Source organism: Hetaerina americana, unplaced genomic scaffold, assembly GCF_022747635.1.
Source record: "Hetaerina americana unplaced genomic scaffold, ioHetAmer1.1.p SCAF_8, whole genome shotgun sequence".
In the NCBI taxonomy this organism is placed as follows: Eukaryota; Metazoa; Arthropoda; class Insecta; order Odonata; family Calopterygidae; genus Hetaerina; species Hetaerina americana.
Window position 1 is genome coordinate 71,002,207 of NW_027287427.1, and position 21,110 is coordinate 71,023,316.

General features: G+C 38.8%; 1 protein-coding gene across 1 annotated transcript in view; it reads left to right on the plus strand.

Annotated features, from left to right (window-relative positions):
• LOC139697590 (protein THEM6) overlaps positions 1-15,846 on the plus strand; it is a 126,561-nt gene extending 110,715 nt beyond the window's left edge. Inside the window, exons 3-5 of the mRNA XM_071596362.1 lie at positions 3,298-3,545; positions 10,859-11,073; positions 14,298-15,846. Of these exons, the coding sequence (XP_071452463.1) occupies positions 3,335-3,545; positions 10,859-11,073; positions 14,298-14,645 (774 nt within the window). The 5' untranslated portion in view covers positions 3,298-3,334 and the 3' untranslated portion in view covers positions 14,646-15,846. The remainder of the gene's footprint in view (positions 1-3,297; positions 3,546-10,858; positions 11,074-14,297) is intronic.
• The last annotated feature ends 5,264 nt before the right edge of the window (positions 15,847-21,110 follow it).

A 21,110-nucleotide genomic window follows, 5' to 3' on the forward strand; every position in this document is an offset into this window, starting at 1 on the left:
ATATTTTATTGCGGTATAATTCAATAGGTACCTACTCCATTTGCATTTGGAGGAAAATGAACAAACTAGAAGATAAATTAATTATATCCACGCCACTATGAAGCTACCCTTGAGGATATTTTTCAGACCTATACAATTAATGCTCAGTCGAAGGATAAAAAACTTTGCGAAAAACAACTCATGAATCGTTACGGAAACTTTCATCGAAAGTTCAAATCTATCTCGTGAAAATATCAATTGAGTGCTAAAAAGTTATTCTATTTTGACGGAATAGATCTACCATGAATTAAAAGCACGTAAAAAGTGTTGAAAGTCCATGTTTGAAGTGAAGTTTACATGATCAAAGGCTTTCAAACTTCGGAAAGTCAAACTTACGCTATAGAAACGAAGCTTGAGTCTTTCGTACCCAACTTCAGACGGTTCAATAGGAAAACACGTCACCGGCATTAAGATAAGACACGCCTCGTGGTTAAGGTTCAACAGTTTCATTCTTCAATGCGTTCCTGAAATCTAATGGAAGGGTTAAAAATGGATATTTTATAGAAGCAACTAGAATACTTAATTGAGTTCCCTATTCCACTACAACAAATCAGTTGCGAAACACACAACGCTAAGGATAGATAGACGACATAAGGTAGACTTAAGGCGAAATGTCGAACTTCTTACCAGTTTAAGTTACTTAGCTTATTTAAGTTACCTAAGCTTATTTCAAAGGTCCCTGCTGCTGACTTACGAAGAAACTAAAAGGTTTCTTAAATGTTAGCATGAATTTTTCGTGGTTTACACAGCATTAATGCCCAAATATGAACTTACCCGAAATCCGTTACAAGGATTCCTTAGCCCCTTTTCATGTTTCGCCAATATTATTTAATGTCCAACGCAACATATATGATGAGGCAATATGATTGTGACTTTCTACCAGGAGATAATAATTAATCATTGCGTACGACTAAGACCTTAATCATAACAAAAATGAATAAATGAATAATTTGAAAGTCTATGTGAAGCAATATAATAAAACAGATACAGTGCTACTATCCTGATAATTATATTTTCAAGCTCTTCAATCGAGTCTGTAGGGAATATTCCCTCATGCCCAAATTTTTTGGTGATTTTAAGTAAACAAATTAATACAAATAAAAATTTTCCCATATTAAGTGCAAAATATCTTTGTTTTTGCACTTTTTGCACCCATCGAAGAAATCATACAGCGAGAATTTTTCACCAATTTTTCAACCCACAGTTTTTTTTCGTAGAAATTTAATTCATGATCTATCAAACCAGAGTTTTGGTTTATGCATTAAGTTTACAAGGAAAGAAATTTCTGTCCTTTAGAATTGTTGAAAAAATGATGTTCATTTCCAACAAAAACCATAAAAGTTCTACGAAGTCGTTATCAAACATTCCATCCGAGGGTTTCGCATTATGAGCACTTTTTCATGATCGACATAATTACGCCCGCCGCAAAGACCTTGCTCCCATTCCAATGCATGCGGTCTGAATAGTACTGCGTGCAGTTAGCATGCCAATTAAGATATTCGTGCGAAAGGCGATCGATGAATACGCGAAAGTTTTTGTTATTCGAAATGACCTCCGCGTTGCCATAATATGTATCAAGCAGCACTCCTTCAATGCCTTTTTCCTGAGAGATTTTCCTTCCTCCGTGTAGCTGCAACCACAATAATACATTTTTATAATCTTTAATCTGCTTTTAGCAGAGAATATAACAAAACACCAGCAGAGCTGTTGTTACCCGCAATGGAATGCATACTTCCAGCTTATGACGTCATTCACACCATTTCACAGGGAATCTGCGTCAGCATAGCATAGCGAGCTGAGTCAATGCCCTGATCATACATTTTTTCATTTTCCTAATTAGTAAATCCTATAATTTCGAGAAATTTCTGCATACCATGATTCTTGATTTCAAGTATCTTTTATCCTAGTTTAATTTAGCTCTCCCATTCTTCCTTCATCAAAAGACATGCAATAGATTTCAGATCATAAATTATTCAAGTCCATTCATTTTTTTATTTTCATGCTAAACCAACCATTTCAATTTGCTGCTAATGCCGTCGCATTTTTCCTTATTTTTTTATGCATCCGAAGGTAAGATTATAGAGTTCGAATGTAGAACCGATAGCTTTAAGATTCCATTTTACCTTCAAATTACAAGGGATCAGAATAACCGTAAACGGCCAAATTAGGGTGAAAAAATATATTTCTATGTGCATTCCGCGTAGTCCTAGCATGTGGTCCTTATTTGATCTAACCTTGATTTTACTGTCTTTCTTTTTACCATCAGCTCGTATATCGTTCTTAGAGAAGTATTTTATACTTACATATTGTATTGCGTGTACCTGTAGTTAATATTATTCCCATAGTTTGAGTTGGTTTACATTCGTTCATATTTGTAGCTAACTAAAGATTAAGATAACCTTAAACTCAGATGAATCTTTCATGATTATGAATCGACACCTGCCATACTCTTGAGTTGACTAGCATTGCACCATGTAGGCGCCTATGCCGAAAGAGTACGTCATTGAATAATATGTCATCTCGATCAATTGAATACCTACTACAAATCAGAGCGTTAACCATTTTAAGAGCATCTCTCCTTATTTTGTGAGCATGTGTGAAAATTGATACGATTTCCTTCTCTTATTTTATACTAGACTTACATTTCTTTGAGTGTCATACTAAAAATAAAGCTAGGTTTACTGATGGGCTTTCTAGTGATTGCAAATTATAAATTCGATATACTCGATATAGACACCAATATCTCATCATCAGTATTTCAATCCTAGGATTGGTTTACTGCAACCCATATCTTTCCATTCTACTGCAATTGAATGCAAGTAAAGGCTGCATATTCTAGGGAGAATAATGTGGTGGTTTCCCGTTGCCTCCTACATTGAAGTACTGCGGCCGATACCATTAAGTTCACTCTCGCCCGCAGCTGTGACGGGCCGACCCACTCGGTCTGCGCCACCAATGCCTAATGATGAAACTGCTGACTTTCACCATGGGTTGAGGGTAGCATTTTAGTATGGGGTCTATTTTTTAAGCTAGATTAGCTGAGATCTGTCACTCGTGAACCTGTACCATCCCCTTACATAGGGGACTTATCAGGTATACCCTGGGAGGATGGTATTTTCTACCCTTTGGCAGCACAGTCCCGCCCAAACCGTCGGCCTGTTCCCGTCCTGTGTATGCTATAGTTCGTTGTAAGCTGTAATCCCTTTTTTGGAACCGACTGGTGATTTTAAATAACGCCTTTTTTGTTCTTCCCTATAGCAAGGGGCTCCGCTGTTCCTTAAGGCGGAGCGGACTAATGGGCGCCATGGACGGGAGTCAGTCTAGCGGCTCCAGGGAGGGCGGAAACCCCATGGAGGTGGCATGCTACATCATATCCGGCTTCCTCCTCTTCCTCTTCATCCTGCACTCCGCCTTCGAGCTTCACTACTTCCTCCGGATGTTCCTCTGCGTCTTCGTGGCGCGGTTCAAGCGGAGAGTCGGTATCCTCACGCCAACCTCAGTCTATGGTGAGACTTCCTCCACATTTGAGCGTCGCAGCTGCATCGACCGACGTCAATCCATGGCTTCGAAATTTTTCTCTTTGTGCCACAATAAGTATTTAGAAAATGTAAAAACATTACGCGTCAGTAAAAGTGTTTGCGACCGAAGGAGGTTGTGTAGTGGCGGATGAGATTCGAGAACGCACCTGCCCAGTGGGGCTGGTAGGTTACTGGCTCAATGAAATTTTCCGCAATCAGTGCGCCCGATGGTCTAAATGAAGCATTGTTTTCTGGGCCAAGTGGAAACGTATTAGAGTTATGTGCATAGGAGCTGAGACACTTTGATATTTCGATGATTTTAAACGTCTCACATATTAATTAAGTGGGTGAAATCGTGGAGTACGGATAAAGGGTCCAAAGGTAATTTAAGTCAGTCAACACGGAAAGAAAAGTACAACTTTGTTTGTTCCACTTAATGTATTAATCTTACGGTCCGGATTTTAATATATAATGTCATCATTAGGTACTTTATTGAGTTTTACCTGATGATGATAGTATGAATTGAAACCCAGATCGTAAGATTAAAACATTAATTGGTATTAGCAAAGCTGTATTTTTCTTTCCGTAATTGGTAAATTCCACGAAGTCAAGCCTGAAACTACGAAGTATGGGTCAGTCATGTTCTTACGGTATCAATGGTTATTCGCAGTATTTTGATTCACATCGGTGGAAGAGATTAGGATTTTATATGGCACGAACAACCCGAATACGTGTGTGTTATAAGTATTCATGTGTTGAGCTTGATTCTTTATGGTACCGAAGCCCAGATTCCAGAAGAATTATAATTTGATCCAGTTCACCTTTATTGATTTTTAGAAACTTACTTTGCTTGAAATATGAATTCTATGGCAAAATGGACCGTGAAATTTGTTCAAACGTTTTCATATTTCCCTTAAACTTCAATTCGATTTTAGTAAATTTTGGATTTGAATACAAAATATGGAAAATAAAAGTTCCTGATGATGCATAAAATCCACATGAAGAAATTTTCGATTCAATTTCAATGAAATAAAATAAGCTTCACGGTGAGTTACATGAAAATACATGATTTTCAATGCATTTACCAGGTATTTTGTATGAAATGTAGAGGTATAATAATACCTCTACATTTCACACGAAATATTTCATGTTTTTGATTTTTCTATAAACTACGGAAACCGCGAGAGAAAGATAACAATTTTCTGAAACATAAAAATTAATATTCGTTCATGCACAACTAATGTTTTAATATTTTTAATGTTAATAATAATGATGAAAATTTATAATAATTACCGTAGCAACAAAAGAACCTATTCCAGGATGAACAACTTTTTGATCCGATGTGAAAGCTAGATTGAGACGTCACAGTCTTGACAAATCCCTTTTTTTTGGCAAAAAATGGGATTTATTTAACGCTTTGACGTCAAAACTTGGTTATTATTGATGAGGCTGGGCAATATTGTGCTCTTTTTAAATCAAGGAGGGTTCACGGTCGTTCCTCAACAATGGCGAAGTTTTGGCGCCTCGTTTTCGTAAAAAATGTCGGGATTAATCGAGGCTTTGACGTCACAACTCTGGCATCGGTCGTGGACAACATTCCGTGAATAATGTTGGCCTAAAAAATTCCCGTCTCGACTCGCACTTACCTTTTGGCGTCCTTTCGCAACTTGTACGCGACTAATTAAAACTCTTATCGCCAAACTTCTCACCCCTGCCCTTGGATAGGCCTAATTTTGTATTTTCAATCTCCTTCGCGTCTTCATTTCAGCAGCTATTTCTACACGTGTGATATTGACTACTATTGTCACCCTACTCCCATGCTACACCACATGTTACGTGCGCCGAAGTACTCTTTTACCAAGTAGCGTACAGAGTTAAGAGGGGAAAAGAGTGACTCAAGAGTCGTATGACACATGCCAAGTATTGCTTTGAGAATCATACGAGACTTTTCACCGGAAAGAGGTTAGAGCAGACTCAGCTTTCCCTACTAGTGGCATATAACCTGTCAATCAGTGGTGAGCATATCGTGGAGCCATGAGAGTTGATAGCAATAGGTTGCTGCACAGCGGAATGAGAATAAGGTGACTGTGAGTTATAATACAAGTCACACGGAAGATTTAAACTCTGGACAGTTAAAGAGATGGAAAAATGAGGCCTATTGATTGAATAATATATTTTGTGACGATAAGTAATTCTTATCCATATAACTAATTTCCATAATATTTATACATTTATCACAAGGGCGTGAAGGATACATTATTATTAAATCCCAATTTCAATTACTATTTAGGGTATCATAGCTTTATTCTTTCTTGAAACTCGCTCTCATTGGTGATAGAAGTTATTACTGAACGTTTTTCTTAAATTAATTTTGTTATTTAATTTTTTTGGTCCAAAAACAATGCCAAATTAGCCATTTTATATTACACAGAAATGCTAACTACTATCTAACGACTGTAGTTTAAAAGTGAAGTCGATTGCTAATGGGTATGCTCTGCTGAATGTGACATAATATATTTTTAAAAGCAGGAATAAAAATTCAAATAAGGGGTAAAGTCCATGATGTAACGACAACTAAATATAGGACTTGTTGCAAAAAGCCCTATCCAGTATTCGCACGCGAAATTTTCTCGAAATTATATTGAGAGTTGTAAGGACGCCACAAGATGAATTTGATACGGATTGGATCTGACGTTCTTTCGGACGTAATACTGAGCAAAATCTTTACCCATGCAACGCTGTGAGAGATCCTTTCCATCATACAATTCCTCATTCGACTCTTATATGGCTTGAATTGAATCGCTCACGGGAATAATTTTCGCCTAAAGGGTCTGATCTAAAAATAAGTACAATGATTTTTCCCACCGACGAGGAAGGATGAAGTAGGGGATTTCTGGTGAGAGATCTTCGGGAAGCAACGCGCCCCGAATCAGATGTCTGCAGGCCGTTATAGTGTGCGAATCGCTGCTAGACTCGACCCTTTTTCGTGCGTCGCGCAACAAATTCACGATTCCACGTTCTATGGAGTAACGATACGTGACAAAATTTGTGTTTAGCTCAGAAAATCGGGTTAAGAGGTGAATCAGTGTCGCAAGAAATGGTTTACCGCTGGCAAAAGATGTTCCGGGGGGGGGGGGAGTAAAAAGGACGTTGAAGACGAGGAACACCCTGGACATCCATAAGCGACTCAGTGCGACGAAAATGTGCAAAACGTGAGAGACATGCTCAATGTCGATTGACGCCTGGGTGCCAGAATGTTAGCAGAAGGGTGCAATACTCTAGAAATAATAGTGCATCGTATTCCAACGGAATATTTATCCATGAGAAAGGTGCGTGCAAAGATAGTCACCAAGGCGTTGCCGGGAGACCAGAAGGCTGCTTGTTTGACAATCTCGCGTGACCTCGTTGACGTTTTCTCGGACGAGCAGCAGCCCCATACGCCCTACAGCCCCGATTTTGACACCGCCGGACTTCTTTTTGTTCCCAAAAATAAAATGGAGCTTGAAAGGCAACCATTTTGGAACACTGGATAACGTCAATGAGGCCGTGACGAGGTACATGGACGAGGTTCCCGTCGACGCCTTCTAGGAAGCGTATTGCGGCTGACAGAGATGCTGCAATCGGCATCGATGCGCAAGGGTGCTTGCTATTTGCTAGGAATTTCAATAATTTGTAAATTGAGCTAGCAATAATTTTTTCCTCGGATTTATTTTACTTGTTTCTGGGACAGATCCTGTATATTAGTCCCCGGTCGTATGTGTGATTCTTTCGGAAGGGGGATCAACATCACCTGGCCAAGTGTTTTCCCCCGAACCCTTCGGTGCTGGACGACGCCACTCGATCAAAACATATCATTAAGCAATTATTTATAGGATTCGCGCGATACGATTCGTCTCTCCCACCACCGTTCGATGTCTGCCGCTTAGGGCTTTTTATATATTTCAGGCCTGAGAGCAAAGCATTATCCCCCACTGTGGTTTAACATGAAGATAGTAACAAACGATGTATCCCGCGACGCAGAACCTGTAAACATCAAAAATCGCACTATGATTCACTCTCCTGTGAAACCGTTTTGCAATATTGTTCGTGAAAAAGCCATATCGATTTAAACATTTTGCTTTCTCTTATACTACTTTTACGCTCCTACTAGAACGTTGTCATTGTCAAATTTTGTCAACGAAGCTCGTATCACCAATGAGGGGGACTATGTCAACAAAATAAATTAAAACCAGCCAGAGGAAATTGTATTTTATTTCATGGAACATTTATTTTTTTAAGAAGAATGCAGAATGAAAGATTTCATGAATAAAAATGCGTAATAATTGCACAAAATGACATTTTATACTTTTTTAAAAAATAAGTAATCTCAGATTAATTGATTTTCCATAGACGAAAGGGAGCATTGTATTTCAAAATGCAAAGGACGGGCAAGAATTATGATTCCAAGTCGAGGTACCATTGTAATATAGAACAAATAACCCGCATTTTTTCCCACTATATCGGCATCCTATCAAACGGAGCGACAGGTTGTGTGAGGTGGATCATCTCGAATGCCATTTTTAACCTCGCCAGAGGTCATATCTCCAATTCCCGATACGTAATGAGAAGTAAGGGAACCAACTTCATTCCTTTCGGTAGTGGCATCAGTAGGGATTTCCCACCAATCCCATGCGATGACGCTCTGAAATCAATCAAAATGTTCCCTCCAACCCACGTAGGAACACGGCTCCTCTTTTATCTTGGGATACCATACCATAGTTGAGCACATCAAATTCAAACCATAAACAAAGAACGACTACCTAAATGACATATTAGGAGAGCAAAGGTGAATGCGAAACAATGAGGGAGCAAGTCAACCGCTCCAGTTAGCTTGAATGGGAAAGCCGCTAATAAAATCCCGATACCGGAAAACGCCTCATCGCCTAAAAATCATTCGCCTTGACTGGGACTCGAACCCAGATCCCTCAATATCCGGTCGAGTGCTTTAGCCACTTAAGCTACCGAGGCGTCCTCTTAAACTCTGAAATATTGGGGCTTTTAAAGGAACTAGATGTTGTGACGAAATACCGTACATACAATGTCACATGCATTCGTAGTCGTGCGCGAGGCGCCACCGTCCACGAGGTTAAAGCCAGCTTTAAACACTTATGGTGTTAATACTTTGACAAATTCCAAAGAAACTGCGGGAGATACCGCAACAGTAACTTTTAACGGAGTCATCCGCCTTTGAAATGGAACTAGATCTTGTTCTAGATGTAGTTATAGAGGCGGATGAATATTATTTTGCTTGGATATCTGAATGGGCGAGGATGAAAGAATTATGAGGGAAATTATTAGTAGAAAGACAATAAAGAACCTACACACAGTCGGCAATGTAAGCCAGAAAGTAATGAATCACTTAAAGAAAGATATCTCTGGAATATGACTCTCTATAGTAGTGAGTGAGGGGGCCGATTACAGAAAAATATAAAAATGGAATTATTGGAAATGGGGTGGCGCATAAGAGAATGATGACGATCGAATGGGCAGATTGAATGACAAATGAAGGGGGACTATGACGAGTGGAATAAGAAAGAGGTCTCATGGAAGCGCTGAAAATAAGGGATAATTTTGAAAAAATCTCGGAATTAGGTTTGGTTTCTCGGAAGAAGAAATTGCATCTGCTGTTGTATGACTCCAAGGACGTGGCCCTCATGTCTCGGAAATTAATCTCTTCCGTAGCGCGAGCCATTTTTATACTTAGTTAATCCACTGGCGCGTAAGACGGAGAAGATAAAGAGGTGAGAGCAACCCATCGTAAATATTTCGCAGGGATTATTATGTCATCAAATGTAAAGCTGCTATGACTATGGTCTGTGCTAAAACTGGTTTAAGTGCGAGGTGCGTGCCAGATCTAAGATATCTCTTTTCTTTTCTCGGGAATGGGAGTTGATTGAAACGTGTGGTTGGGCTTAAAATATGCAAGCACTCATTGCGAACACAAGGCATAGATGACTGCGCTATAGAGTACTCAGGGTTTATATATCTGCCACTAGAGTAAGAGGCGTTTTTAATGCAGAAATTTGCTCTATTTAGTGCAATAGAACTGCGTGTAATCAATCGTTCTCTTACCACTTGCGCGGTTTAAAACCTGTTGAATTCAGTCGTAATTTGAAGGAAACGTAAAGCGATAATTCTATGGATCTGAAAAAGGTGCGTTCGTGGATGCGACAGTTTAAAGAATACCAAAAATCCTGTGACAACGCAAGAAAACTTCTCAGTAATCCCAAGAACCATCAGCAATTTTCTAATGGGCGAAAGGACTCCCGCAGAGGCGTTGCAAAAAATGTGTTCAAAAATAGGAAAAATCTTTTTGTCTTGGTGAAACTCCTCACCATCCGCACCATCAGTTTTATTCAAACTACGCGATTTTTCGGGTACTATATATTGTGTGTATGTGTGTGCGTTGATATTTCGTATACCATCACGTATATGCCTTCAAGGGCAATCGGATGGTTACAAACTCGATGTTATGATGATTTCCTGCACATTCGTCCAATTTATAAAATTGTAAAATTGAGACCAATAGATTTCGAAAACCATATTGATTTGTGCAAATCTGGAATTAAAATATACTCGTTCTATACTATTAAATATAAGAAGCCTCAATACTGCGTTTACCCTAGTTTTTTTTAAATATCCATTGCCATTCTAATGCTAGGTGACCAAAGGGGGATTTCCCATATAAAATTAAATATTCTTGTTATCCTCGCTCAAGAAATATTCCTTGAATTGTACAATTAAGACGGAAATGTAAAATATCGTACTATTTCAGAAAAAAGTAGCAACTATATTAAATATTGCTTCTATTATTCCAGGTATTAGACTGATGGATATATTATAACATTAATTTTCCGGTTGAGAAATCCGGTATTCAATTCATTATTTTCTTTCTTTTGATCTAAATAAATATTTAATTTCCGCGCTTACATGACAATTTTCTTTCTCCATTATACTATCTTCTCCGTATCTCCTCGATTTTTTCATTGGTCAAACAATCAATCAATTACATGATTAGCGATTACAATTTTAATGTCCTATTTAAAAAAATCCAGAGGTGCTTTCCCATTTAATTTTATTTTATATTTATACTCCCCAGATGATAAGAACGGTCATTAGGAATCCTTTCCGACCACCACCACCAGTGTAATTATACATGATGTTCGAATGGTAAAATACTTATGCCCTCCAAATTGCCCACGATTAGGAGAGAATACTCCCGTTTACCTTATAAACTCTGTAAACATCCTTTTCTTCCCTAGGCATGTGCATAACGACCGACATAGACACGCTGCTGTACCACATGAACAACGCCAGGTACCTCAGGGAATTGGACTTCGCCCGCGTTGATTTTTACGAGCGCAGCGGTCTCTACCGGAAGATACGAGAGAAAGGAGGAGCTGTGGTTCAAGGAGCAGCCACCATTCGATACCGGCGGTTCCTGCGTCCCTTCACGCTGTACAAGATCACTTCCAAGGTGAGTGCGCCGTAAGGGGTGGAGTGGAGGGGAGATAGCGCTGACACCTTTTCGCAAACAACTTTCCTGCCGTTGGAAGCAAAAAGACTGCGTGCATTCTCTACGGACTCTTTATGAAAACAACCCGTAATTCAGAACGATTGAAATAAGAGAATCGTTCTTCTGTTCTACGGCACACTATTCCGTTCAAGACGTTACTATATATTGTTTTTCAAGTTTTCTCCCTCTAATTCATTTTTCTTTTTTTGTTACTCGATAGTTATAAAAGTTTTCACCAAAAAATTTACGTACCTGAAAAGAAATTAATGCCAAAGAAAAGAAAGCCATTCCAAGAAAATGCCAACTTGAAACTGAAAAAAGGAGATGCCTCAACAGTAAACTTTTAAAGTAGCCATCCACTAAAATTTGCATTACAGTGCAACTATTTTCAAAGTTTCAAAATCATTTGCCTTCACCGGGATATAAAAAACTATGTCAAACTTTATTTTGCCATGGAGCTTCAACCGAGCAATAAGAAGGCAGTCACAGTAAGAGATTTCATTCCACATCCTCGTCATAGGTTTTGACAAATTTTGCTATCATCACTTGGTGATGAAACAAATTGTCAATTAGGAGCACTAAACTCGATATTCCCATCGCTAATTTTTTTGCGTATTTCTTTGCTTTTTCTCTTTTCATTATTTTTATAATGCATCTCTCTCACTTGAGGTCATCTGCTATTCTTCCAGTTCACGTCGGCGACTATATTTTTCACATGCTGTCTTCTCTCTAAATGTGTACCATAAAATCATCCCTTCTGTTTCCATTAGTTGGCAATAGATTTTTGTTGTTTGATCTGTTTGAATTCGTTCATTTGACCTTCGCTATCCTGCTGTAACATCGTAATTACAATCATACTAGTCTACTCTACTCTGCTGCTGTTTTTTGGCTGTTTTTTTATGACTCTATGCATACCAATTTATCAAGCTTCTTATTTACAAAATGATTTGAAACATGCTCTTTAAACATGCCATAAATAATGATTTGACTCTACTTTCGAATTATATACGATGAAAGGTCAGAATTATTGTCAAATACCCACAAGCTCATTTTTAATTATATGCATAGTGTTTTCTTTCATGCTGTTATTTTTTGATACCTATTTACTTTCGCCCATTCATTCTTAAATTCTGAGTCTAAATTTTGAGGAATGCTACAATATTAAGATTTCATACAGTCTAATTTGTCAAATCTCCAGTATATAGACTAACGTCACTTGATTCATTGGTCTCCTTATGAAATAGCATACCGTCATATCGCTGAGGTTATTGACTGGAGATGCTTGCAAGCCGTCAAAGTTAAACTGATAGGATATATTAAGCATGCTTCCGGCACTTTACTGGTTAGCCTTGGTTTTGATGGAGGGATGTCCTTCCACTCTTGGATAAGGAATACGAGTCCACCGACAGGGAAACTTTTTCTTCGGTGCTTGAGTGAAAGGTGAATTTAAACGTTAAATAGGTATATCTCCGCAAGGATTTGCCTCATCAGGGGGAAACAAAAACAAACATTTTAATAAAAACTAGAAGTTTGTTGTGATATAAACAAAAGGCAGTGAAAAAACCAGCGGACAATGCTTGCATTCTCTCTCGACTCCTTTTGGCTCAAGTTAGTACGCTTTTTGAGCGAGTATTTACGGCGTTAGATTTCAATTTATTATGAAATGTCGTCCCTGACTTAGAATATTACATAACGACAACCTGATTTGCGGTCAGTATTAAAAATGTACCAACTTAAGCAGTTACATAAAGCATCATCATCCGTGGGAATTCTACATTTAGCCATGATCTTAACAGAACTCTTTGAGCACACACGGCCTTTCAGCCCCCCTGCGAGTTATCCCCTCTATCTCACCCTTACCTCCCCGCTCCTTACCCGAAATATTATCACCTCGAATATGCGAAATTTAGTTGTTTTATGTAGTCTTTTCCATGTTACGTCCTCTGTCCACAAGTTTCTGCTGTTAATATGTATTGATTAAGAAAACAAATTTCCGCAGCTAATATTTACATGGTAAGCTTTGTTTGACCAGTTTTTGTCTCATTTGTTGGAACACCAAGTCAATAGACTACTCTCTTAATTCGCTCTAATTTTAAGATATGTGCAGCTCGGTACATTTTTACGGCGACTGCCCCCTACTTATCAGGTGAGAATGACGGGGTAAGTCACTCGATGTCAAATTTTATGATTTTGCAGAAGGATGAAATGTGAGAGAAACAAAAACCAGGGATATTTGGCGACTACGAGACACATCCAGTGCGGGATACACTCAGCCTAGCGATCGGACCGAGTACATATGCACAGTAATTCATGAATGAGATAAGGACTCAGCGACCTCAGCGTCACTTTCCTAGAATGGTCTGTGACACAAGGTCTATAACGCTTTTTATGCAGCCAGTTTCAGTCAAAAAACCCGGAAATATAAAATATATATTAAAATAAAGACAGTGACTTCGCGTGGGCCTTTCCAGAGTCGTATTTTCCGGTCCTACGCAGAGGAGCAAATTGCCAAGCACGGCCATCTTCGCAAAGGGAAACATCCCCACTTCGATAACGCCTTTTTCGCATTAACTTGGTACGTAAGCCATAACGTAGATTCGAGTTCACTTTAGCGGTTTACGATTCAAAAACCCGACATCGCTCTACTTTCATTCAATTTGTTATCTTGGTACCACCAGGTTTCCACAAACAGGCGTAATACCTAAATTCTTCGGGCACAGAACATCTTCTGATAACGGTACCTGAAGATTACGTAGATGAGCCGACACTTGTTTATCCCCATAAAGTAAACTGTGAGAAAAATATTGTTTATCAGTCTTTGAACATGGATTTTCAAAAGTTCAGCCTAAGACAATATAATTAAGTTGACGACTGGTTTGCCAATTTGAACGCATGTCGGCAACTTCAGCAATCATCGTCCAACTTCGCTGATGCTCGTGGATAAGGAATTAAGTTCGATAATTAAAACATAGTGCGCATGCTCTGGCGTCAACTATGAACGTGACAGTAGGGTTCATTTGAACTTTGAATTGGACGGTTGACATTTACCGTAGACAACTTCCAGCGGCCTCATGCCTCTCCATAGAAACATGTGTACTACAAAAGTGGCTATAGTTGAGGTTCGCTTAAACACCGATCGTAAACTAAGCTTGAGAATCTGTTCTGACCGTTCCATTTCCTTGCAGGTGGTCTACTGGGACGACAAGTCCGTGTTCATGGAGCACCGATTCATAACGCCCAAGGACGACTTCATCCGAGCCATCGCCGTTTGCCGCCAGAGAATCATCAAGGCGAACGCGGAGGATGTGATGAGGGAGCTCATCCTTGCTGGGGAGGATACCGGGAAGAAGGGCGTGTCCCCGGCGCCAGGAGGAAGTCCGACGGGGGTGGTCGCCAACGGCAACGCCAACACCAACGGCAACGCTAACGTGATGGAGGCCGGAGTGATCCAGAGGCCGCCCGTCCCCTTGGAAATAGCCAAGTGGATAGAATCCAATGAGATCTCCAGCGCCAACCTCAGGAACGGGTGTTAAAACAGTCAGCGCGGAAGCCGGAACGCGACCGTCAGCCAGAGGAGACGACGCCCTCTCGGCACAGTCCGAGTGAAATAGCGTCCGCGAAGGGGGAGAAAAACTAAACGGGCGCTAAAGAAAGCACTCAAGTTAGCGCCTAAGTGAGCGCTAAAGGTAGCGCCCGAGTTTGGGCTTATCCTCATTCGCCAAAGATTGAAAAAGAGGAATGCTTTGACCCTCCTAAAACTTTTCTGGATATGTAATCATTGTTAACTTCCGCTGATGTCCCAAAGCCGGGTGAGATTAGGAATCATTCTCACCAAAACGTGTCAAGAGGTTAAGAAAATTAATTGCCTTCAAGATAATATGTGACCTTCGAAGCAGGTTTCTTCGATTTGCGAACAGTTGCGATTTCAGACGAGAAAATTTACCGGGGTTTGTGGTGATAGAGAACAAAGGATATTTTTTTATGGTCGTCGGAAAAGTCGTATATTTTCTGGTGGACTGATTATCGGACATGCAGGTCAGAAGAGAAGCACTGAAAAACTATTGAAGAGGCTGGATCTTGTAGTGAGAAGTTTGCCTTCATTATTTATGTGTTGTGGCCGTTGATGGCCACGTTATACTTCACTTCACAATACTCAGGAAGCACGATCCATGTTTATTGCATTACGTAGTCACTGAAAATAGTGTGAATCAATTGTTTAATACTCCAATGTCGTCGCACGTCGACATTGAATGCTATGTACACATTTTTATTCGACCTTTCCGGTTCCTTATGGAAGTTTCCTCTGTCAGCCGCATGGAAGAAAAAAAGAGTATCGTCATGACACACTTTGTGGTTGTGCATTTCTCGATGTGATTTCGTTTCGTGTGCCATGGTACTGGTCATAATGTTATAGGGCTGGACTGTTTCAGCAGAGTGCCTTGAGGGATAATCTCGAGAAGTCAGATTCTCCTTAGTGGAGATCATAAAAAAGTTCTCAGGCAAGTCCGATCCATATAATACATGATCTATGAGAAATAGATATCATATGATCTCCTTGAGAAAAATGCAATCCGAACCAGTCCGGTCCTTAACAAAGTAATGGACAGAAACGAATATTTATAATCTGCTTCTTTTCTTTTATCACGTTTTTTTCTTACCTAATCACGAACCCATCCTCTTTTTTGTGTTATGTTAATTTTATTTATTGATGAACCTTATAATGAGTGTAAACATGGTAATGGGCATTTGCAATGATATTTAAAAGTGCCCCCGGTATATTGGTGCGTGTGTACTCCTTACGAGGTGGTTAACCGCATGGTTAGTCATTTGAAAGGCATTGCGGCTGTGTTAAAAGAAATATGATGGTGTGAATCATGATTGTATTTTGTGAAACGGATTTTCCTGTTGGCCAGACAATGGTGAAGTTTTATCCAATCTAAAAATGTTATAAGTGTTGTTAAATGGTCGATATTAAAGTAGTGAAGACTAAGCTATTAGATTATTTAAGAGTGCATCGAGGAGCGAGAAAAATTATTACCTCAAAGTTTATGTTGCACCCTTTTCCTCCTTATTGAATTCAGTTGCCCTTCTTATTTCATGGGGATCGAGATGGTGCGGGGGCTAACGTACTGGCTTCCCACCCTGAGGGCGCGGGTTCAAATCCCGGCGGTGTTGAATATTTTTCAGAGGTATCTCGATCCCTACTTGAGGTGCTTTGTGGAGGGCACTTTGAGTGAGTACGCCGTCCGTCGGATGGGACGTTAAGCCGCGGACCCCTTGGCGCCTTTCGTAAAGAGTAGGCTAATGCCGACGCCGGGTTTCTCTCCACCCTTCATCCTTTCCTGTCCTTCCCCTATGGCGCAAATGACCTTAGCTGTCGGTCGCCCCCCCTCAAAACTACTACTACTACTTCTTATTTCATTGTATCCAAACGTTTGTTTTTCTAACAGTTCGTTAAACCCTTTACTATTAGGTGATATAACATATGTTTGTGTAATATACACTGCAGAATATTGAAATGAAAGAAGTAAATTTGTGATTCCCACACGAACTTTGCATTTTCCGTGTGTTCATGTGGAGTTACAAAGTTACCTCTTTCATTTCAATATGGTGTGTAAATTCCAGAGAGTTACACCTGAGACAAAAAATACACAGCAGAATATATGCTCACGATTTTTAAACGAATTTACCGAAATAACGGAGATGCTACTATCTACAGCTTCCATTGTCCTATTTCGCCAGTAAATCAATTTAAGAACATGCCTTATCTTTAATTATGATTATCAATATTCCAATGATACAGATTCCTCACTATTATATTCAATATATTATACAGGAAATGAATTTCTAATGAAGATTAGATAAAATGAGGATTTACGGGCTTGCAGTCGCTACCTTAAGAGGAGAAGGAGAGAGTAGTAGCCTATGTCAACTAGATAATATTTATTTTTACACTCATATCTGACAATAATACTCTCTAAAATAATGCCAATAATTTTCACCCTGCGACGTTGAGTGCGTGACTTGAAATGCCCAAACCGAATAAGAAATCAGTGGATACGAAGGGGAAGAGAAGATTATGGGCTGCACCCCCTTCAATATTCAAGCAATTGGGCGTCGGAAGTGGGTTTAAAGCTAATTATCTCCTAGGTATAATGAGGCATATTTTAATCATTCAAAAAATAAAGAGTGACAATCGTTTTGATAAAAACTATGACCACTGTTAAAATTTTCCTCACTCACCTCGGGTTGATGTATTTTTAAAATTCCTAATCCTCTATACATGGAAACGCACGCTACGAAACACATTACGCATCGGACCAAGAGGTTTCGTAGTTTGAATGAATTTAGTCTTACTTACGTTACAATTATATTGTTTAATGTTACCTCACAACTCTAAAAGGCAATGCTATGCATAATAATAAACCATAAAGATATTAAAAGTAGCATCTAGGGACAATTCAAAGTAGGAGTTAGACGATAATGCGGTGGCCATTGATGCCTTAAGAAAATTAAAAGGTGTAAGCACTAATTAAATTGATAAAGTTTTAATATTCAAAAGTGTATGTAGTCTAAATATTTTGTTTTCATGTTCGATTTCAAATTTCAAATCGGATTGAGACAGGGCACGCCAAAAAATACATACACCTTTCATAAAAACAAATAACTCCATAAATATTTTAACACCCAAAATAAACTGAGATCAGGAGTTACTATACGAGGTATATCCCAAAAGTAGTAGAACTGAGTCGATATAAAACAATTTATTGCCAGAATTGACACATTCACTCAAAAAGTAGCAACCTGCCAGCCAATTTTCCACGCCTTGAACGCCTTCTGGAAGTCGGCACTCGGAATACTGCTAAGTTCCCTACTCACTGCCTGTTGTAATGCTTCCAACAAGCCGTGGTGATGTCCTTTCAGCACGGATTTGAGACGGGGGAAGAGGAAGAAGTCTGGTGCGCCACTGTCTAAAAAATTTGGATGCTGACTCAAATGGACGAGAAGCTCTCGTCAGATCTGCGTGTAAGATTCCTTTTGCTCGTCCGAGAGCACTTAAGGCACCAACTTCACACACCTTCCTCGTACCCATGCTCACAAGCCGTTGCACATCCCGCCTCCAGCCTTTCCTAAGACTCCCCTACCTCAAACTCAGCCAAACAAACCGCCGCCCATCTGTCCGTCTATCCAGGAAAAAATAAGTCCTACCACTTTTGGAACAAAATAGTACAGCTCTAAGATTAGAAGAGATTATCAAAGAGGTGACCTATAGCCTAATATTTATTAGTTAGACGAACTAATGCTTGAGCAAAGTTGTCCATTATGTCCAGTGAAAATACTGCACAAGAATTTTCAATGCCATCTCCCAGAACCACCAGTGTATTCGGTTTTCTACAGCACACGACTTTTTTTACGACCCCATGCATACAATTCTGCAGATTTAAATCAGAAGATTTGTCAAGGAGCTCAACTGCACCATGGTCTTTGTAGCAGGTGTCCTTGCAAATCCTCAACCAGATTTATCCCGTCCTATTTGTTGTTATGGTAAATCTGAATATCCTAAATATCTCTTTTTTCAACTTATTTGAATATGTGTATTCCATACATTTATTCATTAATAATCCCGAATAAGGATGAACTGGGTTCAGCGGCTAACTAAGGTAAAAAAAAGTTTAACAGAACAAGCAAATTGCTGTTAACTTCTGCACCTGATTACTGAGAGCTCCAAATTTAGATTGAAAGCTGAAGACTTTATAAAATGATTCAAGCAGATGTATAAAGGATAGATGACATAGAAATAATCGAGAAATATTTTTTATTTCTAATGATCCTGAGCGTACTTCCAAAGTGAATCGCTAAGGAGGTCATATCAAAACATACACACGTGATTTCATTTTACTTCGGTATATTTTTCAAAAAATAATTTTTCAGTATGAAGTGTTGACGCAACAAATTGGTCGTTCACAATGCATTAATATTTTTCAGGATAACCCAAAGCATACAATATGGCGTTTGATTTTATTTCTATTGACCTAGTCCTATATAAAGATATAGGTCACCATAATTAAAAGAGAAAGAACCTGTAAGACAACATTTTTGGCATTAATATAATATAGAGTTAAATGTTTTGAAGAAGACAAACTGCAGATATAGTATTTAAATGAACGCATCATTAGATTTGTGGTCGGAAAATGACGACACAAGGATGCAGCACAAAAATGAAAATGTAGGTTGGTTTTGATTGGTCTCGAAAGTTCTAACTCTGAATTAAATTTTCGGTTTGAATGCCCATTCCGGCGCCTCCCCAAGTATCTTTAAACAAAAGGCTAGGTCTTGTCGCTACAGCCAAATGTTACCATAATCTGATGCAACCTTGAGTGATAAAATACTCTCGGTCTGCATAAATTCCTATGCCCTGTTCAAATACCATATCCTTGGTTTCAATCTTCCTGTTTCCCTAGCACCTCCTTCTCCACAATATTTTCCAAAATAAATTAAAGCGTGCAAATGCGTTACTTTCTAATGAAATTTATCGTTCTTCCAGTGGTAACATTAAGTTTCCACTCCTATTTATTTACTTAATGTCCTCATCATTAGCTTTCCTTTCTATCTAGCTTCTTTCCAGATTTCTATACGTGTACATCATCTTTACCATCCTTTTCCAGGTTTCCATTTTTTCTGTACCTATCCCTTTTCCCCAAAGTTCACCTTTCTCTTCACTAGAGTAATCTACTCCATATTATTGCTTTCGAGAAAGTTTTCCAAATTTCTAAATTTTCATAACAATCAGTTAGGAATTATGCACTTTGAAAAGTTCATTTTTCCAAGACCACGATTCCCATCTCCATCTCCGTGAAACACCTGTTGTACCCTGTGACCATACTGCGCAAACACATAAATTGTTTCACGTATACCATCCCCTCGTTTTCTACTGTAATATGGATTTTCTCTTGCATTTAATTTTGCTCATGAATTAGATCTGCCTTTTTGGCTGATATCTTCAATTTTAACTTCTTAAGTAAGATAAATGAATACTTGTTTTATTACATACTTATCTGATTAAATGTATACCCTTGTGTCCTATTATTTAGGAGCCTCACTGATTATTTAAATATCCACAGCATATCTCTGCTGCGTGTGCTTCCTCCATTAAATTTAAATTACTTTTTTGTCCTTCATATTTTCTCAATTTTTCTCGACTAATCTTATCAGCAAGTATGTTGGCTAAAGGCACCATTGTCACACTCCTATCCTTTGTCTTGTCACCCCTCTAACTTTACTCTCACTTCTACTCTATAAAAGGTTGATTTCATTAATTCAATTTCATACAACCTCACCATCAATCTTCTATCCCTCAAATCAAAATCTATTATTTTCATGTTCTGGAACATATTCCGCTAATCGACCGCATTAACGGAGATTTCTCATTACATTAGGATGAAGAGCTCGCTTCGCTCCTTTTGTTTCATATTATTGTCAACTAAAAAACTGCGCATCTAGAGCAATTTCCGGAGGGGTAAGGTTAAAAATGATTTCTTGGGAAAGCCTGCAAGAAGAACCGATAAATTCAGCTAATGCCTGGAAAAGTGAACCTATTAACCGCTAGCCCACAGCAGAGCTATAAACTACCCAGTATGAGAAGCTGCATTCATATGTTCCGCCCTTTTCCTTTAGTCTAAATAATTGTATTCGTTAAGAGGTAGTTTATAATTTTAAAACGTGCCTCCTCAGTATCATTCACCTTCTGAAAGATTTAAAAAGAAGTGGGTGTTTTAAATCATTACATTTGGCAAGAAATAGCGTAAAGAGAATTATGGGAACAAATTTCGCAGAGATACGGTATAGGTGTCATGCATAAACAATTATTTGAAATATTTTATGGCATGAAAAATGCAATGTATTTCGCTCAAAATATTTAAGAAAGTCTCGCAGTTCATTTTAAATTAGTTGTCGATTTTTCTCTGGCACTATAACAATCGTACGAGCACACGACGATA